Source organism: Thamnophis elegans, chromosome 7 (genome assembly GCF_009769535.1).
Source record: "Thamnophis elegans isolate rThaEle1 chromosome 7, rThaEle1.pri, whole genome shotgun sequence".
Classification (NCBI taxonomy): Eukaryota; Metazoa; Chordata; class Lepidosauria; order Squamata; family Colubridae; genus Thamnophis; species Thamnophis elegans.
The window spans coordinates 32697507-32720633 of record NC_045547.1 but is presented as its reverse complement, the minus strand read 5'-3'; the positions used below and the strand labels follow the sequence as shown (position 1 = coordinate 32720633).

At 41.4% G+C, this 23127-nt stretch overlaps 1 protein-coding gene across 1 annotated transcript in view; it reads right to left on the bottom strand.

Annotated features, from left to right (window-relative positions):
* The window catches only part of EP300 (E1A binding protein p300), a 75277-nt gene that overhangs the window by 34982 nt on the left and 17168 nt on the right, over nucleotides 1–23127 (bottom strand). The window contains 6 exon segments of the mRNA XM_032222087.1: nucleotides 1829–1966; nucleotides 5075–5168; nucleotides 5681–5917; nucleotides 7350–7463; nucleotides 8264–8519; nucleotides 19023–19199. Of these exon segments, the coding sequence (XP_032077978.1) occupies nucleotides 1829–1966; nucleotides 5075–5168; nucleotides 5681–5917; nucleotides 7350–7463; nucleotides 8264–8519; nucleotides 19023–19199 (1016 nt within the window).

The window sequence follows — 23127 nt, the reverse complement described above, 5'->3', positions numbered from 1 at the left end:
TTCCTAGGTCCCGTCAGATAACACTGTTCAATGGATGACACTTGAAGTGTGCCGACTCTGCCTGATCGTACAGAATAGCAGAAATTATGAAGGACAGATGGCCCTTCAGATAACCAGGCCCTATACCATAAATGGCTTTAGAGGTAATAACAGGTGCCTTGCATCCAGACTCCTGCTGTTAACCAATGCAGCTCATAAAACATGGTTGGGGGATATCATGAAACCTGGACAAAAATTGTCCAGAACCACTGACTCCAATGATGGCCAAAACTACCCACTCCTTCAACAAAACAGATACTACTCCATGGGTGCAATTTTATATCCCCTCAAAGCAATCTTCATGAGCCAGAAGTTATAACGATCAAATAGACAGGGAGCCAACTTAGCAGAACTGAGGATTCTATGCACTTTTTCCAGGGTTACAACTCCCAACTTGGCACGTTACTTATCTAAGACCTTGATGAATACATAGTTTAATAAATTATGAATGGAAAAGTTAAAATATATGACATAAAGCGGGTAGAAATTGGTTTAATTTAGACTGATTGATCAGGTGCCATCTAGTTCATGTCAGCTCTCAACAACTAGATACTGTATATATTTTCTTTATGATCATCTGATTCTACTGTTGGTATATATGAAAGTAGGAATTTTTAGGGTTGTGACAGATTGGCTATATAACCTTTTTAGTATGTGCGCAAAGACTATATCTATCTATGGCAATTGGAATAAAGGTATTATTAGTTCCTTTATACAAAGGGAAGATACAACAATGAATGCAAAATCTACAGTGAGATTATAAAGTGTGGGTTTGTGTTGGGTAAAATTATGATTGAAAGGGAAATGAAAATGAGAAAAATTTGGGAAGTGTGACATGGTTTAATGCAAAGTAAGACTGTACAAATCTGAGAGAAAAAAGCACTATACATTTGAAAATAAAATGGACTGAATACAAAAGAAAGTTATACAAAAACAATATGCTGAAATGGATTGGCCATGTAGGACGACAAAATTAGTTAATAGGAAAGGGAAAATTAAAAAAAATGTAGTTACTTGAAGTTGATAAGGTCTCAAAAAGAGAGAGGTGAAAAATTTAAAGAACAAAAGTCAATGTATGGTGTATTGCTATAGTTGAAACAAGGCTAGCATGAAAGGAAAGAAAATCATGGGGCGGTATAGTGAATGGTTTTATATTAAAATGGTTTTGAAGTTCCTCCTCTATCTTCTGACATTTATTTATTTAACTTTTTTCCTTTGCTTTGCATAATACTGCTTATATTGAAATGATGAGTGTGCATGCATATAAAATGATACAATTTTTCAACTATACAATGTTGCTGTGCACCAATGTATTAGTCCTGGAAATAATGTAGATATCTTACTGAAGGGTCAATGTATGGCAACTCAATGAAACTGATTTTTAATGCTCATAAAGTAAAATTACTTCAAGGCAACATAGAAGAAATGGATTTCCAGATATGGGTCGCACTTTCTGGCACTGATTGCCTCCTTATCACAGAATTTATTGCCTCATGATAGGATCCACTTAAGCAGCAAATTATGAGTATTTCTTACACTATTTGGACATAATATCAATTTCTCTTTTCATTAGAAATGTACAGCCTTAACTTTAGATTCTTGCCCTATATCTACTTCCACATGCTACAAAGATAGGTTCAACAGTAAAAAAGAAATCAATAATTACCATCACACGTTATGAAAAAGCATTAGATTTATAGTTTGTTACATTATGTTTACCATTCTCATTATATCAATTGTATTATTTATAAGGTTTGTTTAGAAGTCTGAACATTTTATTAGTACATACAGTTTATGCACAAGGTGGTTTCTGAGATCCTGAGTAATATCTTCATGCCATGGTTTTCGAATTCCAATACCAGAAGGATGTGTTGCAGTTGGCATATTCCCCAGACCAGCAACATTTGCATTTTCATTCAACATAGGACTGAAAACAAAGTGGAAACTTATGGGGCACCATAAAACAAAGTTTAGTGATACCCTATACAGAAGACAAGATAGTTTATTCTATTGATGTAGCTCTCTTATATTTATGAGGTTTCCTGCTCTGGTGTGATCAGGTGTGTTATATGCCATTTTAGGCATATAAACCTTTGTATTTTCCCCAAAATGATTTTTATTTTGTAAATGTGAGCTTCAATATCTCTTGTCAAAATTATCAAGATTAAAATCAAACAAAAATTAGAAATAGAACTCATAATATTCTTATATACCTCTGAAAGTTTTACTTGGGGAAATAAGGAAGCATTTAAGAATTATGTTATGGATTTGATATTGGAATTAAAAAAGTCATCATATTCACTCAGTCTTTGGCTGTCAATGCTTTACTTCTGAATACGTGTTTCTTCAGAAAACATTCATTTCCAACTACAATACTTGATCAATTATTTTTTAAATGGTTTTTTTATTCATAATTTATATTCTCTTAATTTAAACCAATTATAAAGAAATATAAACTCATGTTCAATCACTTCAATATACAGGTAGACCTCGACTTATAACCTTTTGTTTAATAATTGTTTGAAGTTACAACGGCACTGAAAAAATAATTTATGACCAATTTCCACACTGATGCCTGTTGTAGCATCCCCATGGTCATGTGCAGAGTTGGTATTCAGCCGGTTTGCATCGATTCGGGTGAACAGGTAGGGGAAATTTGGTATCGGTAGTGACTTCTAGCTGAACCAGTCCCCGCTCATCCAGTTGCCGCTCAGTCACCCCACCCTCACTCGCCCTGCCCGATGCTCATCCCACCCCTATATATGTTGCCATCGCCATTTGGCTTAGCTAAACGTGTCAGTCGCCTCCGCATCTTGCCCATTCTGCTCAGCTCACGAAAGGTAAGCATGCCAGCTACTCATCCTTCGTCTTGGGTCAGGTGCCGGGGACCAGGACCCACGGATGTGCTATTCCCTGAAGCCCCAGAGCCTCTACCTGCTTGCCACTCACCTTGGCCAGGTTGGGGAATGTGCCATTCCCTGGCTCTGGCCTTCCCGGGGCCTCCTCCTGCATGCCGTCCACTCTCCCTTCACCAGTCCTGGTTTCCGCTCCTTTAGAGGCCTGGCCCTAGCCCTGCTTCCTCCACCGCCTCTTTCTTTGGGCTTACCTTCCTCCTGTGGCAGTTGGTCCAGATTCCGGAAGGCAAGCTTTCTTTTTCAGTGTGACTGTGAGAAGCCTCCCAGTCACTGCCTCTTTTCTACCCGCTGCTGGCTGGAGGCCACCGAAAACTACTGGAGGTCTCGAACACACTGAAAAAGCCACTACTGTCGCCGCCCTGTTCTTTGCACCGGCTGCGTGTGTATTGCCTGCTGCGCCGCTCTGCTTGTACTTGCCTGGTCAAATCCCTCTGGTGCAGCAGACAATGGGATGAGCATGTGTGGCTGGTGCAAAGAACAGGGCGGTGATGTCAGTGGCTTTTTTGGTGCATTTGAGACCTCCGGTAGTTTTCAGTGGCCTCCAGCCAGCTGCCACTGCCAGGAAACAGCTGGCAAAGAGGCGGCTGCTGGGAGGAAGGTAAGCCCAAACAAAGAGGCGGTTGTGGGGGAGGAAGCAAGACTAGGGCTGGTGCCTCGGAAGGAGCAGAAACGGGACTGGCGAAGGGAGAGCGGGCAACATGCAGGAGGAGCCCTTTCACAGATTAGGCCAGGCCTGGGCAGAAAATAGGTAGAAATTAATTTCTCCCCCTACCTACATGACCTGTGGCCATGGTTTGGTGGGGTCATGTGACTGAGTAGGTGTGGGCGATGTTGAGTTAACCACGCCCACCCAGTCACATGACACCCACCACCACCAAAGAACCTGGTAGGAAAAAAAATTGAATCCCACCACTGGTCACGTGATCAAATTTCAGCCTCTAGGCTGACTCATATTTATAATGGTTGCAGTATCCTGGGATTATGTGATCATCTTTTGTGATCTTCTGACGATAAAAATCAATGAAAAAGCCAGATTCACTTTACAATTGTGTCACTGACTTAACTGCAGTATTCAATTAACAACTGTAGCAAGAAATGTCATAAAATGGGGGGAAACAACTGCTTTGCAACAATGGAAATTTTGAACTAAATTGTGCTTGTATATCGAGGACTGCCTGATGAAGAGTAAAATGAAATACATTTGATTTCCACCTGTCCTAAAATGCAATGAATTACTAAGTATATTAATAGAAAATGCAGAAAAATAATTGTATTTATTCATACTTTATATTAACTTCCAGTGGAGATATCTACTTCATTCAGCTCAATCATATCTACTTTTACATCCAATACTCTGATTTTTTTAATGACTATGGTCAAACTTTTTTCAATGCCCAATATAATTATTTTTTTACTGAGAAAGGAAACATGGAATCCTGCTATTCTTTTTTCAAAATGAAATTTTCTACAATTTATAGATGTTATAACTTCCACACGAGAACATTCAAAATCAAATAAATTTCAATATTTTTGTGTTTACAAGATTATACTCCTGTCCCCTCCTTTCTTTGAGGATAACATGCAAATCTAACCTGACAAAATAGAGCTATTGTAAAAAACCTAAGGAACTGCCTTGAATGAGGATTTTAACTGGTTTTATATAAGACTGCATTTCAAATGCATTACTTGGATGTTTTCCTTTACTTAGCATCGTCCAAGACACATCATGCTATATTTAGGAGAATTTTTAACCAATTTAGAATGTATACCAGCTGTAGCTTTACCAGAAAAAAAAAAGTGGGGGGACCCTCCAATCTCAGTAATAGTAATATCCAGTCTGAATTACTACCTCACAGGATAATGTAGTGTAATGTAGTAATGGAAATGCAGCTGGTACAAAATGCTGTTCCCAGTCTTAGTGATTTTGAAATGGTTAGGGTAATTTAATAAGTATTGGATGGCCAGCACTAATCAATGCATTTCCAGGCCCAGCTTAGGATGCTGGAATCAATCTGTAAATGTTCTTATTGGTGCTAACTTACCTGAAAATCTTTCAACTATAGCAACCGCTCATTTTTGCTAATTTTATAAGGTTATATGTTAAATGAAAATAATCTTACTTTTGAGAATTTACAGCTGAATGCAACATTGCATCTGGTAGCAGATTCTGGGCTTGAACTCCAACTCCTCCATTCACTCCCATAGGATTAGCACCTATTTAGGAAAAACAAAACAAAATATTCTAATTAAATATTTATTATGTTGTTTTACAAAAAGCAAAGCCTTAATGTTTATTAGTTTGTATTATACCTGTACAATGTAAGAATCCACTCCATCCCTGATTTTTATAACTTAAACATATTCATAGTTTGTAACATTTGCATGAAATAATTATCATTACTCTCCTTCATAAGAAAATACGGTAAGATTCTTAAGGGAGACCTAGTAAATTGCTGAGACCACAGGCACATCAAATAAAAATTACAGCCATACTTCCAAGATGCATCTCCCCCCACCTCTGTAGGAATATGTACCAATAAATGAGTTTTGAAAAAGGTATCAATTTTTTTATTAAAAAATTCAATTTTTGTAATAATTTTCTAATAATTTAAATGTCTTTTGGCACTTCAGAGAGAAAGGCTCATCAATAAGACAAAGACTGTTATATATAAATGGCAAAATATTTATTGGATAGGAGACATATATTTTGTCTTCTGTGAACTTACTTGTGGGATTCATGGGGCGAAGCCCCTGTGGTGACTGTCCTTGCTGCTGACTTTTCACTTGAGCCTGTGTCTGTGTTGGCATCTGATTCCCTTGATATGTCAGCCCCAGAGCTGCATAAGCCCTTTCAATAGAGCTGGGGTCAATCTGGTTAGTAGTATTTAAGTTGGATGTTGTCTGCTGCCCAACTCCCACAGAACCAGAATTTCCAATTCCTACTGCAGCACCACCTAATAATGCTAGAAGCAATGAAAACACAAAGATGGAGAAGTGATTAAAAAAAACTAACTGGATTGACATTAATCCATATTTTTAAATCTATAAATTTTAAATAAAAATTTGAAATAAATTTTTGAAGGAAAAATGGGAGTCTATTCAACATTAATGTCTAAGTGTTAAATTCATCAGAATTACCGTACTTTTTCATAAAATAATGTTGTGCTCATTTTATAAATATCTTGCATTCTTACTATTTTAAAATTATTAATACATACTCAATATATCTTGGTCATTTTTGCCAATTATTCAGCTTGATTAAGAGTTATGTAGAGGAGAGGCAAGGAAAAAAATAAAAGCACAACTATGGGGAAAGTATGGTATGAACCAGGGGTGAAATCCTCCCGGTTAGACGAAACTGGCAGGGACAATTGTCCTTGATTCTGTGAACCGGTAGTAAAAAGAAAGCTTCCGAGGATCATGTGGCTCAGCTGTGACCCACGCGATCGTCAGAAGCTTTTTTCCTGTTTTTTCAAGCATTTTTTCCCTGCCAGTTCGCCTGAACTGACAGGGAAAAAATGCTTTAAAAAGTGGGGTGAGTGGGTGTGCTGCTGGGAAGGGGAAGAAGAGGGGGAGGGGGGGAGGGAGGTAGGGAGGGAGGGAAAAAGGAGAGGGAAGGAGGACCACAAACTTGGCACTAGACACAGCTTCAGAGGATACCTTGAAAGAGCACAGTAATCCAGGGCTGGAAGGGACCTGGAGGTCATCTAGTCCAACCCTCTGTTCCAGCACAACATTGTTAAAGCGAGTTTCTGTCTTTTGGCCCCCCCAGTCTTGACTACAAAGCCACGCCCCCCCAGTCACATGATGCCCCCAAGCCACGCCCACAGAAATGGTAGGGGAAAAATAGATTTCAGCACTGGTATGTACCTTTCATCAATGAAGAAATATTGATTTACTAAAATGTCACTCCTACAGGCACTGAAAAAGCTAAATATGTCACTTTCTTAACATGACCTAACAACAAGTGTTTAGTGTCCAGCACATAAATTAATGCAATAAACAGAAATACGTCTTTTGATACACTATTTGTCCTATAAAGCAGGGGTGTCGAACTGGATTTCTTCAAGGGCCGGATCAGCATTGTAGTTCTCCTCCTTGGGCCGGCCAGAGGGGAGATGGATGTCGCCTCCTGCAGCACCCTGCCAGCCAAAACGTTTTGGCTGCCAGAGGGAGCCCCATTTTGGCTGCCAGAGGGACTGCAGGCCGGTCCTTTGGTAGCCTGCAGGGCTTGAGTTTGACACCCCTGCTATAAAGGATTTTCAGCTTCAGGCATCTTACTTTGCATAACATTGTTAAAAAAAAACTATTACAGTACACATAATATAAGATTCTGATTTTGTTAATAGCCTAACAATGATATTATAACAATAAAGGGTGTAAAGGACTTCTTACATTGTTGATTTCTTTTATCCCCAGCATTTTTAAGAGGAAGACACACAGGACAATCATGCCGGGTACAATTCTTCCAGTGAGATATGATTTGTCGTGAAGATGCACAATGAGCCACTAAAAGAAAGTTTAAAAAATATTTTGTGACTTGCACAAACCTGAACATTTCTTGAACTATCTATATAAATTGAAATCTGCTGTTGATTCCTAGAAATGAAACAGTTGGTACAATACAATTTCAACTTTTAAAGTGGAAAAGGTCATCTCTCTCTGTACTCCAGCAGTTTGAGCCCTAGCAGTGTGTGATGGAGTGAGCTCTTATCATTTGCCTCAACTTCTATCAACATAGCAGTTCAAAATCATGCAAAATACAAATAGATAAATAGGTACCATTCCGATGGGAAACTAACTGCTCTTTGTGAAATAGAAAGAAACTAACTGCTAGACCTACCTGAATGCAAGGTAAATTCAGTGGAGAAAAACTCCAGATGACACTTGCATAGAACATCGTTAGACACTCTGTGGATGGAGCTAGTTCACCCCCCTGTGGTGTACCCTGGATGAACTAAGCAAACTAGCAATCTTAGGTAGCCAAACTATTCTATACTAACAATGTAGACTCCCTGGCTCTCGATGTACAAACACCATATGCTAAATAAATCAATAAATCTGAGCTCAAATTCATCATTCTATTAAATACTAGAACTACAAACCAGTTTTCATTTCAGCAGTATAATATAGTCTGAGCAAAGGCAAGTATTTTATTGTTGCTCATGTTAAATAAGTTTAACATAAATCCTTGCTGACTTCCAACAAATCATTCAAAGTTCTAACATTAGATTAAGGTCTAATTTCTGCAAATTTCTGTTGTACAGAACATGATTACAAGTATATAGAAAATCAAATGTTGTACTTACCCTGACAGGATTTTCCAGCCTGGCAATGTGTCATGTGGTTGAGGACATTCTTCATGGTTCGACAGTGAGGGAGGTTACACTGTCGTACTTCTCCATTTGCTTGCTCCCTCCGCTGACATTTGTGAGCATGCAAGAGGAGAACAAGTTGCTGCTGTATAAGCTTGCGTTTTTCTGGGTCTGCTGTAGGTGCTCCTGATCCCATAGCAGTTGATACCATGCTAGCCTGCTGAACTGAAGGAGTCTGCTGCTGCTGACACTATTAAAAGGAGACAAAGCATTTTTGAGTTCAGCAAAAATTAGAAAAGTGATTTTTTAAAGCCCCTTCCTGGAGCTTAGCTTGGTGGAACCATAACTATTATTTTAAATGCAAACCAGAAAGTAGTTTAAGTTTCTCAAGAAGCTGGTTCTACAAGATGGAAACTGCTATTTTGTTTTGAATTCCCCACTACATATAATCCCTTAGATAAAGCTCACAATCCCAATTTATTATCACCCCTACTAAACAGTACCTCATGTCAAATGATTTCATTACTAATTTAATCTCATTATTAGAATTAGTTGCAGTCTTTGATAACCAACACAGAAATGAATCATCCCTTTATATGGAGTAACACAAATACATAAAGCATTGAAGAAGTAAGTTCATGGACCTCTAGCACTGTCACATATTGAGTTATGGTATCACTGAAAATATATAAATGAAAGTGGGTCGTTTCAGCATAAAACCTCTACTGAGATACTAGATAAACAACTGTCTATAGAAAACATCAATTAAGCACTACTACCCTGTATAATTTTTGTGCAACTTTTATTACCAATCTTAAGGATCTCCCTTAAGCACAGATCAGTAAGAAATGACATTTTTCTTTGAGTTCAGAACATAAATAGGGGAATTCTTTCGGGACCAGGAAGAGGATTGAGCAAAATCCTAGCCCGTCGCTCCGTGGCCACTGGCTCTACGGCCTGAATGTCCAGCAAGTGCTGGATCTCAGTTTCTATCAGTGCTCTTTTGATGTTGTCCCTGGGAATGGAACAGAATTCTAAAGTGAAGCTGAGTCTCACTGTTCGCAGATACCAAGCGTCTATAGTGGTCTCTTGCCATTGGCTGGCGAATAGTGGTAATCGACTGCCAATGGGATGACCAGATTGAAAGTCACTCTGACTTGCTAGACCTACAAAAGGCCGCCTGGTATGAGGTTGTCTGACCCTATTTATAAAGATTGACCTGTCCCGAGGGCAGTCAATGCTTTGAGGGTATGATCTTTGATAAGAAGGGGTGTTGAACCCTGTCTCCGGGGGGCTGAAAAGGCTGCTGGAGATAGTGGCTCCGCCCTCCTGTACATGTGAGGAGAAATCTTCCTCTTATCCTTACCCTCAACTAGGTTATGGTCCAGTACCTCCCCAAAAAGGATGCCACCCTTAAAGGGAGCTGAGGCTAACCTCCACTTTGATTTCATATCAGCCCGCCAGTGATGCAGCTAGACGAGGCGACGAGAGGTAACGTTAGACGCCATGGCCCTAGATGTGAATTTGGCCGCGTTGAGGGTTGTATTTGCTGAATATTCATATCCTGCTGCAGCCTGCTGTCCCCAGGGGAGGCTGGGGACTGCATCTGACAGAGCCAGAGCAAGGATGCCTTATTAAAGAAGGAAGCCGCTGTGACTGATCTAGTTGTCCAGGTGGCTGCCTGGTGCATCTTGCGAGAAGACATCTCTGCCTTTGTATCCTCAGCTCTTACACCATTCACTATGTCGGAAGGGAGGATGTTGCCAAAGAGGCCAGAGGAGCGTCCACAGTCGGTAATTTAAGAAGCTCCTAAATGTCCTGATCCAACCCATACATCTTCCTATCGATCCCACTGGGGGCAGCAATGGAGCCAGGTTGGGGCCACTGTCGCTGAATGACATCTACAAATAGCTTTGGGGAAGGAATGACCTTTTGTTCCTTCACTGACTCTGTGAACAATAGATCGCTAGGATCTGAGAAGCTGGGGACGTATCAGCCAGCTTATTTGCCTTCCCCATATTGACTGTTGTTTTGGCCTTAAAGAGCAAGGTCTTAGAGTGGAACAAATCAGCCCTGTGAACGAAGGTTTATCTGGGATGAGGCCTTCATCCTCAGATAGGTCCTCGTCCCCTGGATCATCATCATCCCCCATGATTGAAACCTCACTATGGAGGGAAGGGGATGAAGAATGGGGATCCTGCATGTAAGCCAGACCAGTTTGAGTCTGAGGTTGCAGGCCTGATAATCGAGGAAGCCCTGGTGGTGGGTGGTATGGAAATTCTCTCCGGAATAGTGCTGTCTCTATGTCCTGCGATATGCTCTCAGCGATGATGTTACACAATTTCTGAGAGAGACCAGGGCCCTGATCCTCCTCAGAGCGGAGCCCCACTGCTGTGGGAGTAAAGGTAGCTGCCGGGGCAGAAAGCCTAATATCCGAAGTGGGCTCTAATCCTGCTGATGCCAGGCAGGAGAGGAGCAACATCCTCCTCATAAGAGGCTGTCTGAAAAGGATGCATCTCATTGGAGTCATTAGGTGATCAATTTAGTTGGCTATCTTCTAAAATCTGTGAGGGCAGTTCCGTCTCCAAAGGGCGGGAAACCACAGGCCTACCCACTGGATTTCTGGAAACCCTGTCTGCTTCTGGGCCATTGAGATGTGCTTTTCCAAAGCCTTTTGCCTCCTTTTTGCATCTTTCTCAGAGGCTGATGAAGCTCTCCTTGAATCCAGGGCCTGGGACTTGGCTGAAGGCCCTCTTGAAGCTGATGTAGCCCCTCTGGAGTCAGAATTTTCCAACCTCTGTTGCCTGGGGGAAGGTTCAGCTAGGCTGCTGCTTGCAGGCAATGAGCAGTCCGCCATTTGAAAATGGTCCGAACTGTTACTGTTAGCCGATTTTCTTGCTCTAGCTGTAATACAAATTTGGGGCAAATCCCAAGCCTGGGAAAAAACTCCTCAATTACAAGGCTGGGTAGTGAATCTGAAATATTTCTCTGCTCTTCAAACGATCCAAGGGAGAGTGCAATAACTCACTGTGAATGGATGCCAGTCAAAAGAAATGGCGCAAAACTGACAACATGGTTTGCAAGCGCAAAAACAGGAGCTGAAAGTTGGAACAGGAGTCGAAGTCTCGGTCCAGCAACTATCGCCTGAGGTGTACAGGTACCTGCAGCTAAGGAGGCTGGGTGCGGGCACTTGAAGAGCCCAAAAGGCCTGGATCAGCTTGCAGCGATTTGCCTCTCCTTTGTAGTGCAAAAACAGTTGTTAGCGCTCTGCCAAACTGCTGAAATGCAATCTGACTGCGCACCAGCCGCTGCAGTCGAATGATGAGCACTGCTGCAGTCTGCCTTAGCAGGGGGATGAAAGGATCCCTGCCGCAAAGCCTACCTTCTTTGGAAGTTTTGTAGCTCTTATAGAAAAATCTAAGCATGGAGAATAAATTACATATGTCTCTCTAGCCAGACTGAGAAGAAAAACTGGGCTCAGCCGAGAGGAATGGCCAAAGCTTTTACTTCTGTCTCTGACAAATAGACAGAAGATAACCCATGCTTGGATTCTCCAAGCAGTGCACAGGAGAACAACCTGGCTATTGTGCAGCAAGCAAAACCATGTAGCATGTCCTGGAGAAAAAAGAGGGTTGGCAAAGCAAGTGGCCACACTTAAGATAAGAAAGGATAAAGACGTATCAGATTATACAAATGAGATGTTACCAGCAAAACTGACAGAAGAGGTAAGTTTCCATAAGGAAGGTAATCAAATGAAAGAGCAAGTTCACTAGATGAGATTAAAAATGTTTGACATTGGATATCTATCACAGTATGGGAAATAAACAAGATGAGTGTGAACTCTTAGAACCAAAAGCAAATATGGTTTAATAGACATAATGGAATTCTGGCAAGCTGAGAATTCAGAAAAGGAATACTGTGACTGAAGTTGGTTCAAAAGGTATAGAAACTATGGAATGAGAAATGAGTTACATTGTAAGTATGATTACTAAATGATCTCAGTGTAGAGACTCTGGATTAAAATAAGTGAAGGAACAAATAAAAATTTGCTGGTATCCAACATGTATCCCAAATCAAAGATGAACAAAGTGTAGATCTTTTTAAAAAAAAAAAAAAAAACCTAAAGACATTAATTATCCTAAGTAACTGAAGACAGATCCCCCTCCCCCAAAAAAGCAATATAATTACACCACAATTTTCCACAGTGGCCTCCATCTTTTGGAATATCATTCCCACTTAGATGAGATTGGCTCTTAACTAGGTGGCATTCCAGAAAGACCTGAAAACATGGGTTTGCTGTCTGGCCTGCAAAGTTGCTGTATTGTTAGGGAAATTGCATGCACTTTCCTGCAAATTATGTTTTATATTGTTTATTTTGTTGCATTGTTTTTTTAAAAAAATTGTATGCTGCTCGGATGAGATGGCTGGCTACTAAATAACAATATCTGGGAAGACTATAGAGCAGTGATGGCTAACCTTTTTGTCGCCACATGCCGAAAGTGTGTGTGAGTGCGACAGATGTGCATGAACATACATCCATAATGCAATGTGCACGCCCACCTGTGTCCCCGATGCCCCCCCAGCTCCCACGCAGGTGTACACAACCCCACCCACCCCAGCCCTGCCCATGCCCCCCCCCTGGCATGGCTGGCTGGGGAATTCTGAGAGTTGAAGTCCACAAGTCTTAAAGTGACCAAGGTTGGAGACTTCTGATTTAGGTACCATATTTTTCGGACTATAAGACGCACTGGTGGAGAGGAGGAGCTGACATCGCAATGACACGACATGAGATCTTGGAGCTCCAAGATCACAGTCGATACTTTTGCCACTGGACGGTCCTTCTGGACCTAAACTGTCCCGAAGAGACGGTGACAGAGAAGAGTACGTTCTGCTGATCTCAGGGACACTGCAAAGTCCCTGATTGATCCAAGGGAATCCCTTTTTGCCAGCGACAGAAGCGCAGCCATTGAAGCTGCTGAAGTTGGGACAGCTCCGGAACAGGAGGAAAACAGAAAGAGAAAGTGTGTTCATCTGGTGAGAAATCGTATTAGACTACCTCCCAAAAAAATCAAAGCTAAATTAAATTTGAAAACAGAAGAGAACAAGCGGCAAAATTAAGCTACATTAGACAGTGTGTTATCCTTTTTTAAAATTTTCTTTTACGGATGGAACTTTTGCAAATGTTTCCTATTCTTTAAATTGAACAGATTAGTTTTTCTTCTTCTACTTTTTATATTCTTTTTTTATACCTATGGAATAAAATCTTTTTCCTTATTTTTATAATGCTGGATTGGACGGTGGTTCTTTTTTGCTCCATTTAAGAATTTTGTTTTCTTTAAGCCTGGAATATAAAGAAGATATAAAAGTAATACAAAGAGGGGATGTAATAACAGAGGGAAAGGAAGTAACACTGCCACTTGGAGGCTGGAGGCTTGGAAGGTTTGGAAATATTGTTTTTTCTTTTTTCTCTTTGATTACTTTGCATTTCAAGGTTCCTCAGCTTGTTTACAGAGAGTGATAGTGAGAAGAGCATGGGTTGTTTATACAGGTACTCTTCGGGAGTTTTATTGGCAGCTGGAGTGGAGTGAAAACAAAGCCTTGTTTTGAAAGATTATAAGTGAACTTGCTTTAAATTTAATAAAAAGTTTTGAATGCCAGAGTGGCAGTTTACAAGTTGGAAGAATGGTGCAACATGAAAAAGAAACCTTAACATTGCAAAAGATGTTTGAAATTCAAAAATTATTAGAAACAACAGAGAAAATTGAGAAGAGATTGGAGAACATAGATCGTAGAACAGTGAAATTTGATGGAAAAATTGAGGATGTTCATCCAATGAAGAAAGTAGAGGTCAGAGTTCTAAAAACTGAAGGAAAAAATAAACAAAGAGACAAGAAAATTGTTGATACTGACAGTGAACTGAGCATGGTTGGAAATGGAAAGAGTGGAATATGGAAAGGGGAGATAAATGGACTGGAGCTCTACCCCAGATTTCAAAGTATAGAAGAAGAAAGGAGAGAAGAATTGATGGAACTAAGGAGAGAAATCTTGTCAAAAGCACTAGTGATAACCAAAGATAAGCTGATCGAAGAAGCAGATGGAGGGTTTCGAGCTTATACAAGATATGCAATAAGCAGTAAGTTGCGAAGAGAAGTCCATACAAAACTTACTAAGGAAATAACCAGAATACTAACGCCACAAATGGCAAGAGACATAAGACTGCACTATTACTGGAAAGACACAGGTTGATGTAATGAAAGCTTATAATAAAAAATTAAGTCAAATTTAGTTAAATTTAGAGCATTAAGTATAAAATGAAGTGATAATGCATACAGTTAAATAATTGATTGATAATGTTAATAATGCATATATATATGTATTGGTTTGATAAGAGGAAATTTGATATAAATTGCAAATGGTAACTACGAAAGAAGATTTAGAAACTCTGTTATTAAATATAACCAATTTTTATTTAGAACATGTTATAAAGATGTAATATTACTGGGTGATATTGGGAAGAGCTAATAGAATACCATTATGTGGTTTTGCTTTAAATCTGGAATATTTTATATAAAAGGATGTAAAAACAATTATAGTCAAATGAAGGTTGAGGTATGATGATAGTAATATATATATATTTGATTTAAAATATATGATTTGATATGAATTGTAGGTGATGACTGTGGAAGGGATGCACGGAGGTTTTTGTAACCAATCAGCACACTTTCTACAACTTGTAATGGAAGATGGTTTTTGTGTTTTGTTTTTTTCTTTATGTTTTGTCTGTTTGTGGTTATTCAAAAAGAAAAAAAAATCTTTATAAAAAAAAAGATGCACTAGTGTATAAGACGCGCCAAAATTTCAAAGAGGTAAGTAAGAAAAAAAAGTTTTTGTCCTCCCCGGCCCCCAGGAGCATTCTGCAGGCTTCAGCAGGCCTGGGGTAAGACAAAAACGCCTTCGTTTTTCACCAAAACAGGGGCGTTTTTCCTCTTCCCCAGCCCTGCTGAAGCTTGCAGAGTGCTTCTGGGGGATGGGGGAAGGCCAAAACACCCCCATTTTTGAAAAAAAAACCCAGCCCATTTCTCACAAAAATGGGATGCAAGAGCGGGGCTTTGGGAGGCAAAAATGGCTGTATTTGGTGTATAAGACGCACCAACATTTCCACACTTTTAGGGGGGGGGGGAAATACTCCATTTTATACTCTGAAAAATACGGTAACTCCTATTTATGAAATATAAGTGTTAAGTGAATCAATGTAGGCTGAAACTGTTAGGATTTTAGAAAGGAAAAATCCCTACTAAAGATTCTTGCAAGTGTTTTGAAACAGACATCAGGAATATTTGTGGACAGAATGCCGTTGTTCAGATCCAAAGTGGGGAAAAATGCTTGGTATCAAGTGAGAATGCTCTCTGTACCTCCTTAAAAAAGTCATGTTTTTTTTTTGCAAAGAGGGATAGCTGCTGCAAGCCTAATCTAAATAGAAAGTAGATTCATCAGGAGAGGGGAATGGCTATAAGATCCCTTCCTTTCAGACTACCTTCCACTTGCCCAAGTACAATGAATAGATCAATGAATGAGTGAGTGAGTGAGTGAATGAATGAATGATATGATATGCAACGTGTGCTAGCCAGAAATACAATGAGACAGATCCATGGTGGTTATGGCAGCCCAAATCCCTGCATAGGCATTCCAGGATGCCTCAACACCAAATCTGAGATGAGACTTCAATAAATTTCTCAAGCTGGCACAAATACATTACAATAACAAAGACAAAAGAAATTAAATAATTAAAATACGATATTTATTAAATGTATATGTCACTCAAGTCCCAGGGATCCTTAAATATCGAATGAGAGAACGTGGCAAATGAGATTCCATGTGATGGACATTCTGTAGAGAAAGTATACAACTTCCTTCTTTGATGCAGCTTACCTCAAAAGATAAAACTATAGGAAAGATTTCTGTGGGTGACTTCAAATTATTATTCTGGGGAGAGATTCTGTGCACTTCTACTTGAGTTTATTTGAAGCTACAGTGTTTCCACGAAATTACGACAGGGTCTTATTTCTTTTGCCCCACGAAATATGGCGTTGGGCTTATTATCAGGGAGGGCATATTGTTTTGGGGTTGCTGGGCGGCTGCTCCCTTGCAAGCGGACTCCCGAAGAGCCGGGTACAGTCTCAGGGGCGAAGCAGCCATGAGGTAACCACGCTCACGAGCAGCCACCCAGCAAATCCCCTCTCCAGGCAGGGGGTATCACTAAGGCGCCAAGCCACATGGCGCTCTGTCCGCCCCCCCAGCTCTTGTGGCTTGGCATCGGCCGCTCTAGAAGTGCTCTCTATGGTGGGCCGGCTGCCAAACAGAGAGTCTTCCGGACAGGGAGTCTTCCAGCATCCGGCCCACCATAGAGAGCACTCCTAGAGTGGCCGATGCTGGAAGACTCGGCAGTGGAGTTTTGGAGTTTGGAAGTTTTGCTCGGAGCGTGGTGGTGGGCAGCGTCCTGGGAGAGCTGCGTAAGGGCTTGGTGAGGCTGGGGGTGGAGCAGGCGCTTGCGCAACCCCCCCTCTCCAGCTGGGCAGAGCTCCATGCACTGACCTAGGGGATATCCCGAATTGCCAAGCCGCGGGAGCTGGGGGGCAGACAGAGCACCATGTGGCTTGGCGCCTTACTGATACCCCCTAGGTCAGTGAATGCACTCTGCCTGGCTGGAGAGGGGATTTGCTGGGTGGCTGCTCGTGAGCGTGGTCACATCATGGCTGCTTCGCCCCGAGGCTGTGCCCGGCTCTTTGGGAGCCCACTCACAAGGGAGCAGCTGCCCAGCAACTCTCCCCTCCAGCCAGGCAGAATGCCACTCCCCAACCTAGCAGTATCCTGAAGGCAGCAAGCAACGTGAGCGCCCTCTCCCCGGCTTGGCACCTTCGGGATACCGCTAGGTCAGTGAGCGGTGCTCTGTCTGGCTGGATGGGGGGTTGTCTAGGGGGTTTATTTTGGGGGGTGGGCTTATATTTTTGCCCACGCGAAAAATGTGGCAAAGCGTTAGTTCCGGGACAGGTCGTATTATCGGGGAAACACAGTATAAATATCAAAGTGATACAGACAATCGTTGACTCATGACCATAATTGAGCCCAAAATTTCAGTTGCTAAGTGAGACATTAAATTTTGTCCAATAACTTTCTTACCACAATTAAGCAACTCACTGCAGTTGTTAAGTGAATCTGGCTTCCCCACTGACTTTGCTTATCAGAAGGTCACAAAAAGTGATCACATGGCCCCAGGACATTGCAAAGAGTCCAAATTTTGATAACGTGACCATGGGGATGGTGCAACCATCATAAGTATGAAAAATGGTCATGTTACCCTTTTTCAGTTCTATTGAAACTCTGAATGGTTATCAAACAAATGAGACTACCTGTACATCCTGGATCAGTAGAAATTTTCATAGAGGGGTACAAACAATCCTTTTTCAGAATAGGAACCATCTCCTTTATATTATGAACTTAAAGCTAAAGTAAAAGGTGCTGTTCCATGAAATTTCACTAAGCATAGAAGACAAAATATTTTTTAAATAATAAAACTATGATGTGGTTGATAATCTCAAATAATATTAAAAGCCTTACATCAATTCTGATTTAGATGTTGCATTAGAATTTAAAACAATTCTAAAATAGTAAGTAGAGAATAGAGTTGGTTAAAGAAATGGTTGATGGCAACAGATTGTGTCATAATTTATTAACGAAGAAATGTGAATGTGATTGCAAAAGAATCTGAAATTATGAATAACATAATACAGCCATTTACATCTGTAAAGATCATCAGTGTATAGGCCACAACTCTCCACATTTCCAAATTATATTTCTGGGGGATCTTAGGGTAAGAGCCTTTAAAATACACACTAACTGAAGATTACAAGCTATACACAAAAACATATTGCCAGAACTTGGTACCTTTTCCCTCCTACCCCAAAATATATAAAGGTGCAATGACTTATTTTATGGGGGAAGGATAATTGTTTAAATTAAAAATTAGTTAGGCTTTTCTTATAGGGTCCCTATAGCAATTTTTCATAACTAGTTCATTATATTCACTTTATCACCATTAATTCACTCAACACATTATTCTTATGGTTGCTATCATTTTTTCTCCTTTTTCCCAGGCTACTCAGTTGTTGCTATCACATTCTTCAAATTTCCTAATAATTTACTGCCTCAATTTTACTCTAAAATACCATACATATTATATTTCTCCAACCATAAATCTTTCCTGTGTTCATTTACTCCAGTGAAGGTCACTCAGTTCTCTTTCAGTTTCTGCTATCCTGTAAAAGGTTCTATTCCTTATATTTTAAGAATCACCATCACTCTACTCTATAAACGGCCCCTCACAAGTATAACACCATCTCCTTAGCCAGTTTCAATTAACAATGAAACTTATGGCAAATGGTATGTATGCTTAATGATATCTTCCTGCAGCCTCACCTGTGATTCAATGGTGCAATAAAATTGCATGACAAAAAGATAGATCAGAGAAAACTGCTCAGAAGAAATGATAATTCAGCTGAAACATTCCTTCTAGATCCAGTAACTTATTTCTAGTTAAGACTTCAAGGATAAATTACTCCCCCACTCCAACACAGCTTTTCCCACTGTAGTTTCAGAGACAATTAAGTGATGAAACAGCATGTAAACCATTAGCACGGAAATACTACAATATTCCGAATTAACTGTAAAAGAATTTTCTATTAAAATTACTACTTACCATGTTAGGCATAACAGGAGCAGGCACTGGTTTCTTGTCCATTGGAAACTGTGGCAAACTGTTAGGTAATACCGGCTTATTTTGCATCTGGGGACCAAGTCCACTGGCTCCAATTGGCTGCCCAGTGTTTTGGCTATATGGCGGGACATAAGGACCGGGGTTGTTCATCATTCCCATCTAAAAATTAAATAAAAAGTGACAGATCAGTTAAGAGTTTTTAATTTTGACTTTTATTAAACCAAGCATGAATATTTTAATATCACACACTATCTTGATGCAGTGCAATATACTTAGAATAGCCGTATCTCGATCTCCTTCCCAACCTTTCATGAATGATATTCTAATAAGGAATTCTTAAAAAAAAAAAGCAAAACCATGAAATTACTATTAATGATAATATAGTTCATTTCTAGTTCATACTGACAAGTTTCCCCCAAGATAACTAAACTTATTAAATATAATTTTAATTGGTACAATTCACATTGAATTTAAAGAGTTCATAACTGAACATGTATTTGAACGTACTCTTTAACTAAAGTCACGATTCTATTAATTGAATATAACTTTCAGATTTCATAGCTTTCAGATTTCAATATCTAGCTTAGACTCTATAAAATGTTTAATCTGATTACACATTAAGACATCCTATAACTGTTCAGTTCATTACAATATCAAATCCTCCCTCAAAGTAAAAGCTTAGAAATGAGTGTTTGTGATTATCTGTTAACAGTGACTTGCAAGTTTATATTATAACTTCTTAAGTGCATACATAATTTGGTATACAAGCCAAGTCATCAAACTAGAAACCAGAAGATAGTAAGTTGTAATTTTTCTGGGCGCTGCTTGGAGAGTCCAAGCATGGGTTAAATACAGCCAATCTGCCCAGGACTGAATTGTTTAACCACGCCTCTGGTGCTGACCAGTCTCCATTTTTTTTCCAATTCAGTCAGCCCAGTGGACTTGCTTCAAATTTCTCTTCAATGCTAGTAGATTGCTTGGACTCTCCATTGTTTCTTTTAACTATTTTTTTCTTATTTTAGAAAGCAGGCTTGGTGAGATTTCTTTCTTTTGCCTCGTTGGATTTTCTTTGGTTTTTTTTTAACCTTCCTCGCTCTTCCTAGTCTCTCTGGTGTCCTGGGCTCACCCGGGCGCTGCGAGGCTACAGGCAGCTGTCGGCGGAGGCACATGGGTTGGAGTTCAGACGACCGCGCGATCGTAGCAATCCCCGTTGCAATCGCTCTCTCCGCTATGGTCTTCCTTGCTTCCAACTGCCCTCGCCTAGAGGAGCTGGCGGCTGGCGCAGAGTCTCAGGGAATTGCAAATTGAGTTCTGGTGGCCATTTTGAGGAGGTCAGAAGTGACAGCTGCCATTTTGGTTGCTTGTTTTCCCATGCAAATCTCCACAGCTGCCTGGTCACCTGGCTCTCTGCAGATTGCCACTCGGAGCTCTCCTATCAGGCCCTCTGGTGGGTCTGCCTCTCTTTGTGACTTATGATTTGGCAATAGCAGCAGACGAGATTTCATTGGTCATCCTGAGTCATATTCCTATACAATCGACCTGCGTGGGTGCTGGGAGCTGCCAAGTCTCACCAAAGGTTCTTTGACCTGATTCCACCACATCTTGCTCCTGCTGCCCTCAATGCCTCTCATTCAGAGTGCTACGGCCCAGTCCTCCACAGCTGTGAAGGTGGTGAGCGGAGGCTTTCCATGCCTTGATCAATTACTCATGAACAACATCAGTCATGGTAGACCGGGCACCTGAGGATCCATCACAGCCAGACCCCTCCACTGGCAGGACCTGTTCCAGACGAGCTGGCAAGGCAGCCTGGGAGGCCATTAAAGAGAGCAAGCCCTATTCCAGGGAAGGGCAGAAGCAGGGCTCAGGCCTAGACAGGGACACCATCTGTCAACAGAAGGTGTTCAGCAAGGCTCAGCAGCAGGCCCAGGCCACCATGCATGTCTCCCCTAGGGAGCCTTCACCCGAGTACCAGCCAAGTCAGGGGCACCCTGCAACTGATAGTGAGGAGGAAGGGCAGGAGTTTTCCCCTACTGCTTCCCTTGCCATTGCAAATTCTCCAGGGCCCTCAATGGCTGACCAGGCCAACCTCTTTGCATGCCCATCGGAACCGGAGGAGGGGTTAGTGCCTGTGGGTCCCCTACCACCCCAACAGCCTATCATTCAGCCCCCCCATCAGGGCCCAGCCTGTGGAGGATCAGGGCCCTGATTTCTCTGCAGAGATGCAGGAGGTCATTGCTAGGGCCATTTCCCAAGGGATAGCAACAGGCATGCAGCAACAGGCCAAACGCCCACGCAGGTCCCGCCCTAACCTGGTCCAGGATGCACCCCAGGAGGCCCCTCAGGACCAACACCCTTCTTCTCCACATTTCTCACTGGCCAGAGAGGATTCGGCCTGGGAGGAGGACATCCTTCCTGACCCAGAACCTGAATTCTCAGGGGACAAAGGGGCTTTCCCTGACAAACGTTTACTGGTTTGTTTAAGCAAGCTCGCTTCAAGACTATTTTAAATAAAGCTAAGGCCTTGACCCGTTTGGGTTCTTCTCCCCCAGATCCCACGGACCTTAGTGAGGGTCTTTTTAAGGAACCGGTTCAGGCACAGGAAATTGTTGCGGTTCCAAAATTGTTCCTCAACGTTGTGCAGAAGCAATGGGCACAGCCAGGCACCCTTGCCACCCCCAGTGGTAGTGATAGGAAGTTATACACGGTGGATGTAAGTCTGGAGGACTTGTTGAAGTTGCCTCCCGTGGACGCGCCTATGGCAGTGCTCACCTCCTCCTCGATCCTTCCCCCTGACCTCCTGGTGGGGCTCAAAGCAGAGGATAAAAGAGCAGAAAAAGCATGCCATAAGATCCATCAGGCGGCGGCTTGGGCAGATGTCTGCCTCTGCGTCCTTCCTCTCCAGGACATCTCTCCTGAAGTTGAGGCAGCTGCTTGCCAAACTCCCGGCCAGGGATACCAAATTGAGGCAGGATGTCAACAAGATCATTGCGGCGACAGAGTACATGGCTGATGCCACATTGACTGCTGCTAGGTTTGTGCCTAGGGCTAGGGCCCTAGCCTCCAACGTCACCATCCGTTGCCTCTTATGGCTTAGACACTGAAATGTGGACATGAGGTCCAAAGGGAAGCTTGCTTCTGCACCCTTTAAAGGGGGCAAGCTCTTTGGGGACGCCCTAGATCCGGTCCTTAATGAAAATAAGGAAAAAAAGGAGGCCATGCCTTCAGTCACTAAAATGTCTGATTGTAAGGGTCCGAACTTCCACAGAAGACAGCCCTTCCGGAACATGGAACCTTCCTCCAGCTCCAGTTCCTTCCAGGGCCCATACTCTCAGGGCGTGGACATATCTTTTCAACGAGCATCCCAAGGCCGCAGTTCTGTTCACACCCAGGACAAGTAGATAATTGTATGAATAAATAGGAAAAGAGATTGTCAAGTTAATTTTCACTACAACTTTTGGCGTCATGTTCAATCCTGCCATCCAGTTTCAGAAACAATTAGAAGAAGCATGAACATCTGCAGCAGCAGAGTAGAAGGGAGAATACTAGGGAAGCCCCAGTATATAAATGGAATATAATGCACAATCTTTTAGATCTTATCCCTATTTTCCCAAACAATTATTTTTACAGACCAAATTATGATCCATAAAACATACTGTACAGTTTGTAATGTGATAGATTAAGGAGCTGTTTGGCATTTTTTATCCTTGATATTATAGTGATAGGCTGTTACAGATGCAATAGAAAGATTACAAGGAATAATCAACTCACCACATGAAAGAGGGCAGGTGCAGCAACAGATGCTATTGAGTGGCAAGGATAATTGCACGATTACAATAGAAATTAATTATACCCCAAACCCCCAAAATAAAGTAGTCTTGTTATCCAATATTTTATCATAAATTATGATAGGTTCCTCATAATAGATAATTTGCAATTTTACTTTTGAGATTTCATTTTGTTTAAGATTTCTAGAAAGGGAGCATTCCTGCAGTTGTACTGCATTTTGCAGGTTACAGAGATCCCTCCCAAAGTACAGTGTAACTTCAGGAGTGATTTACTAATCTACTACCTCAGAAGAACAGATGGG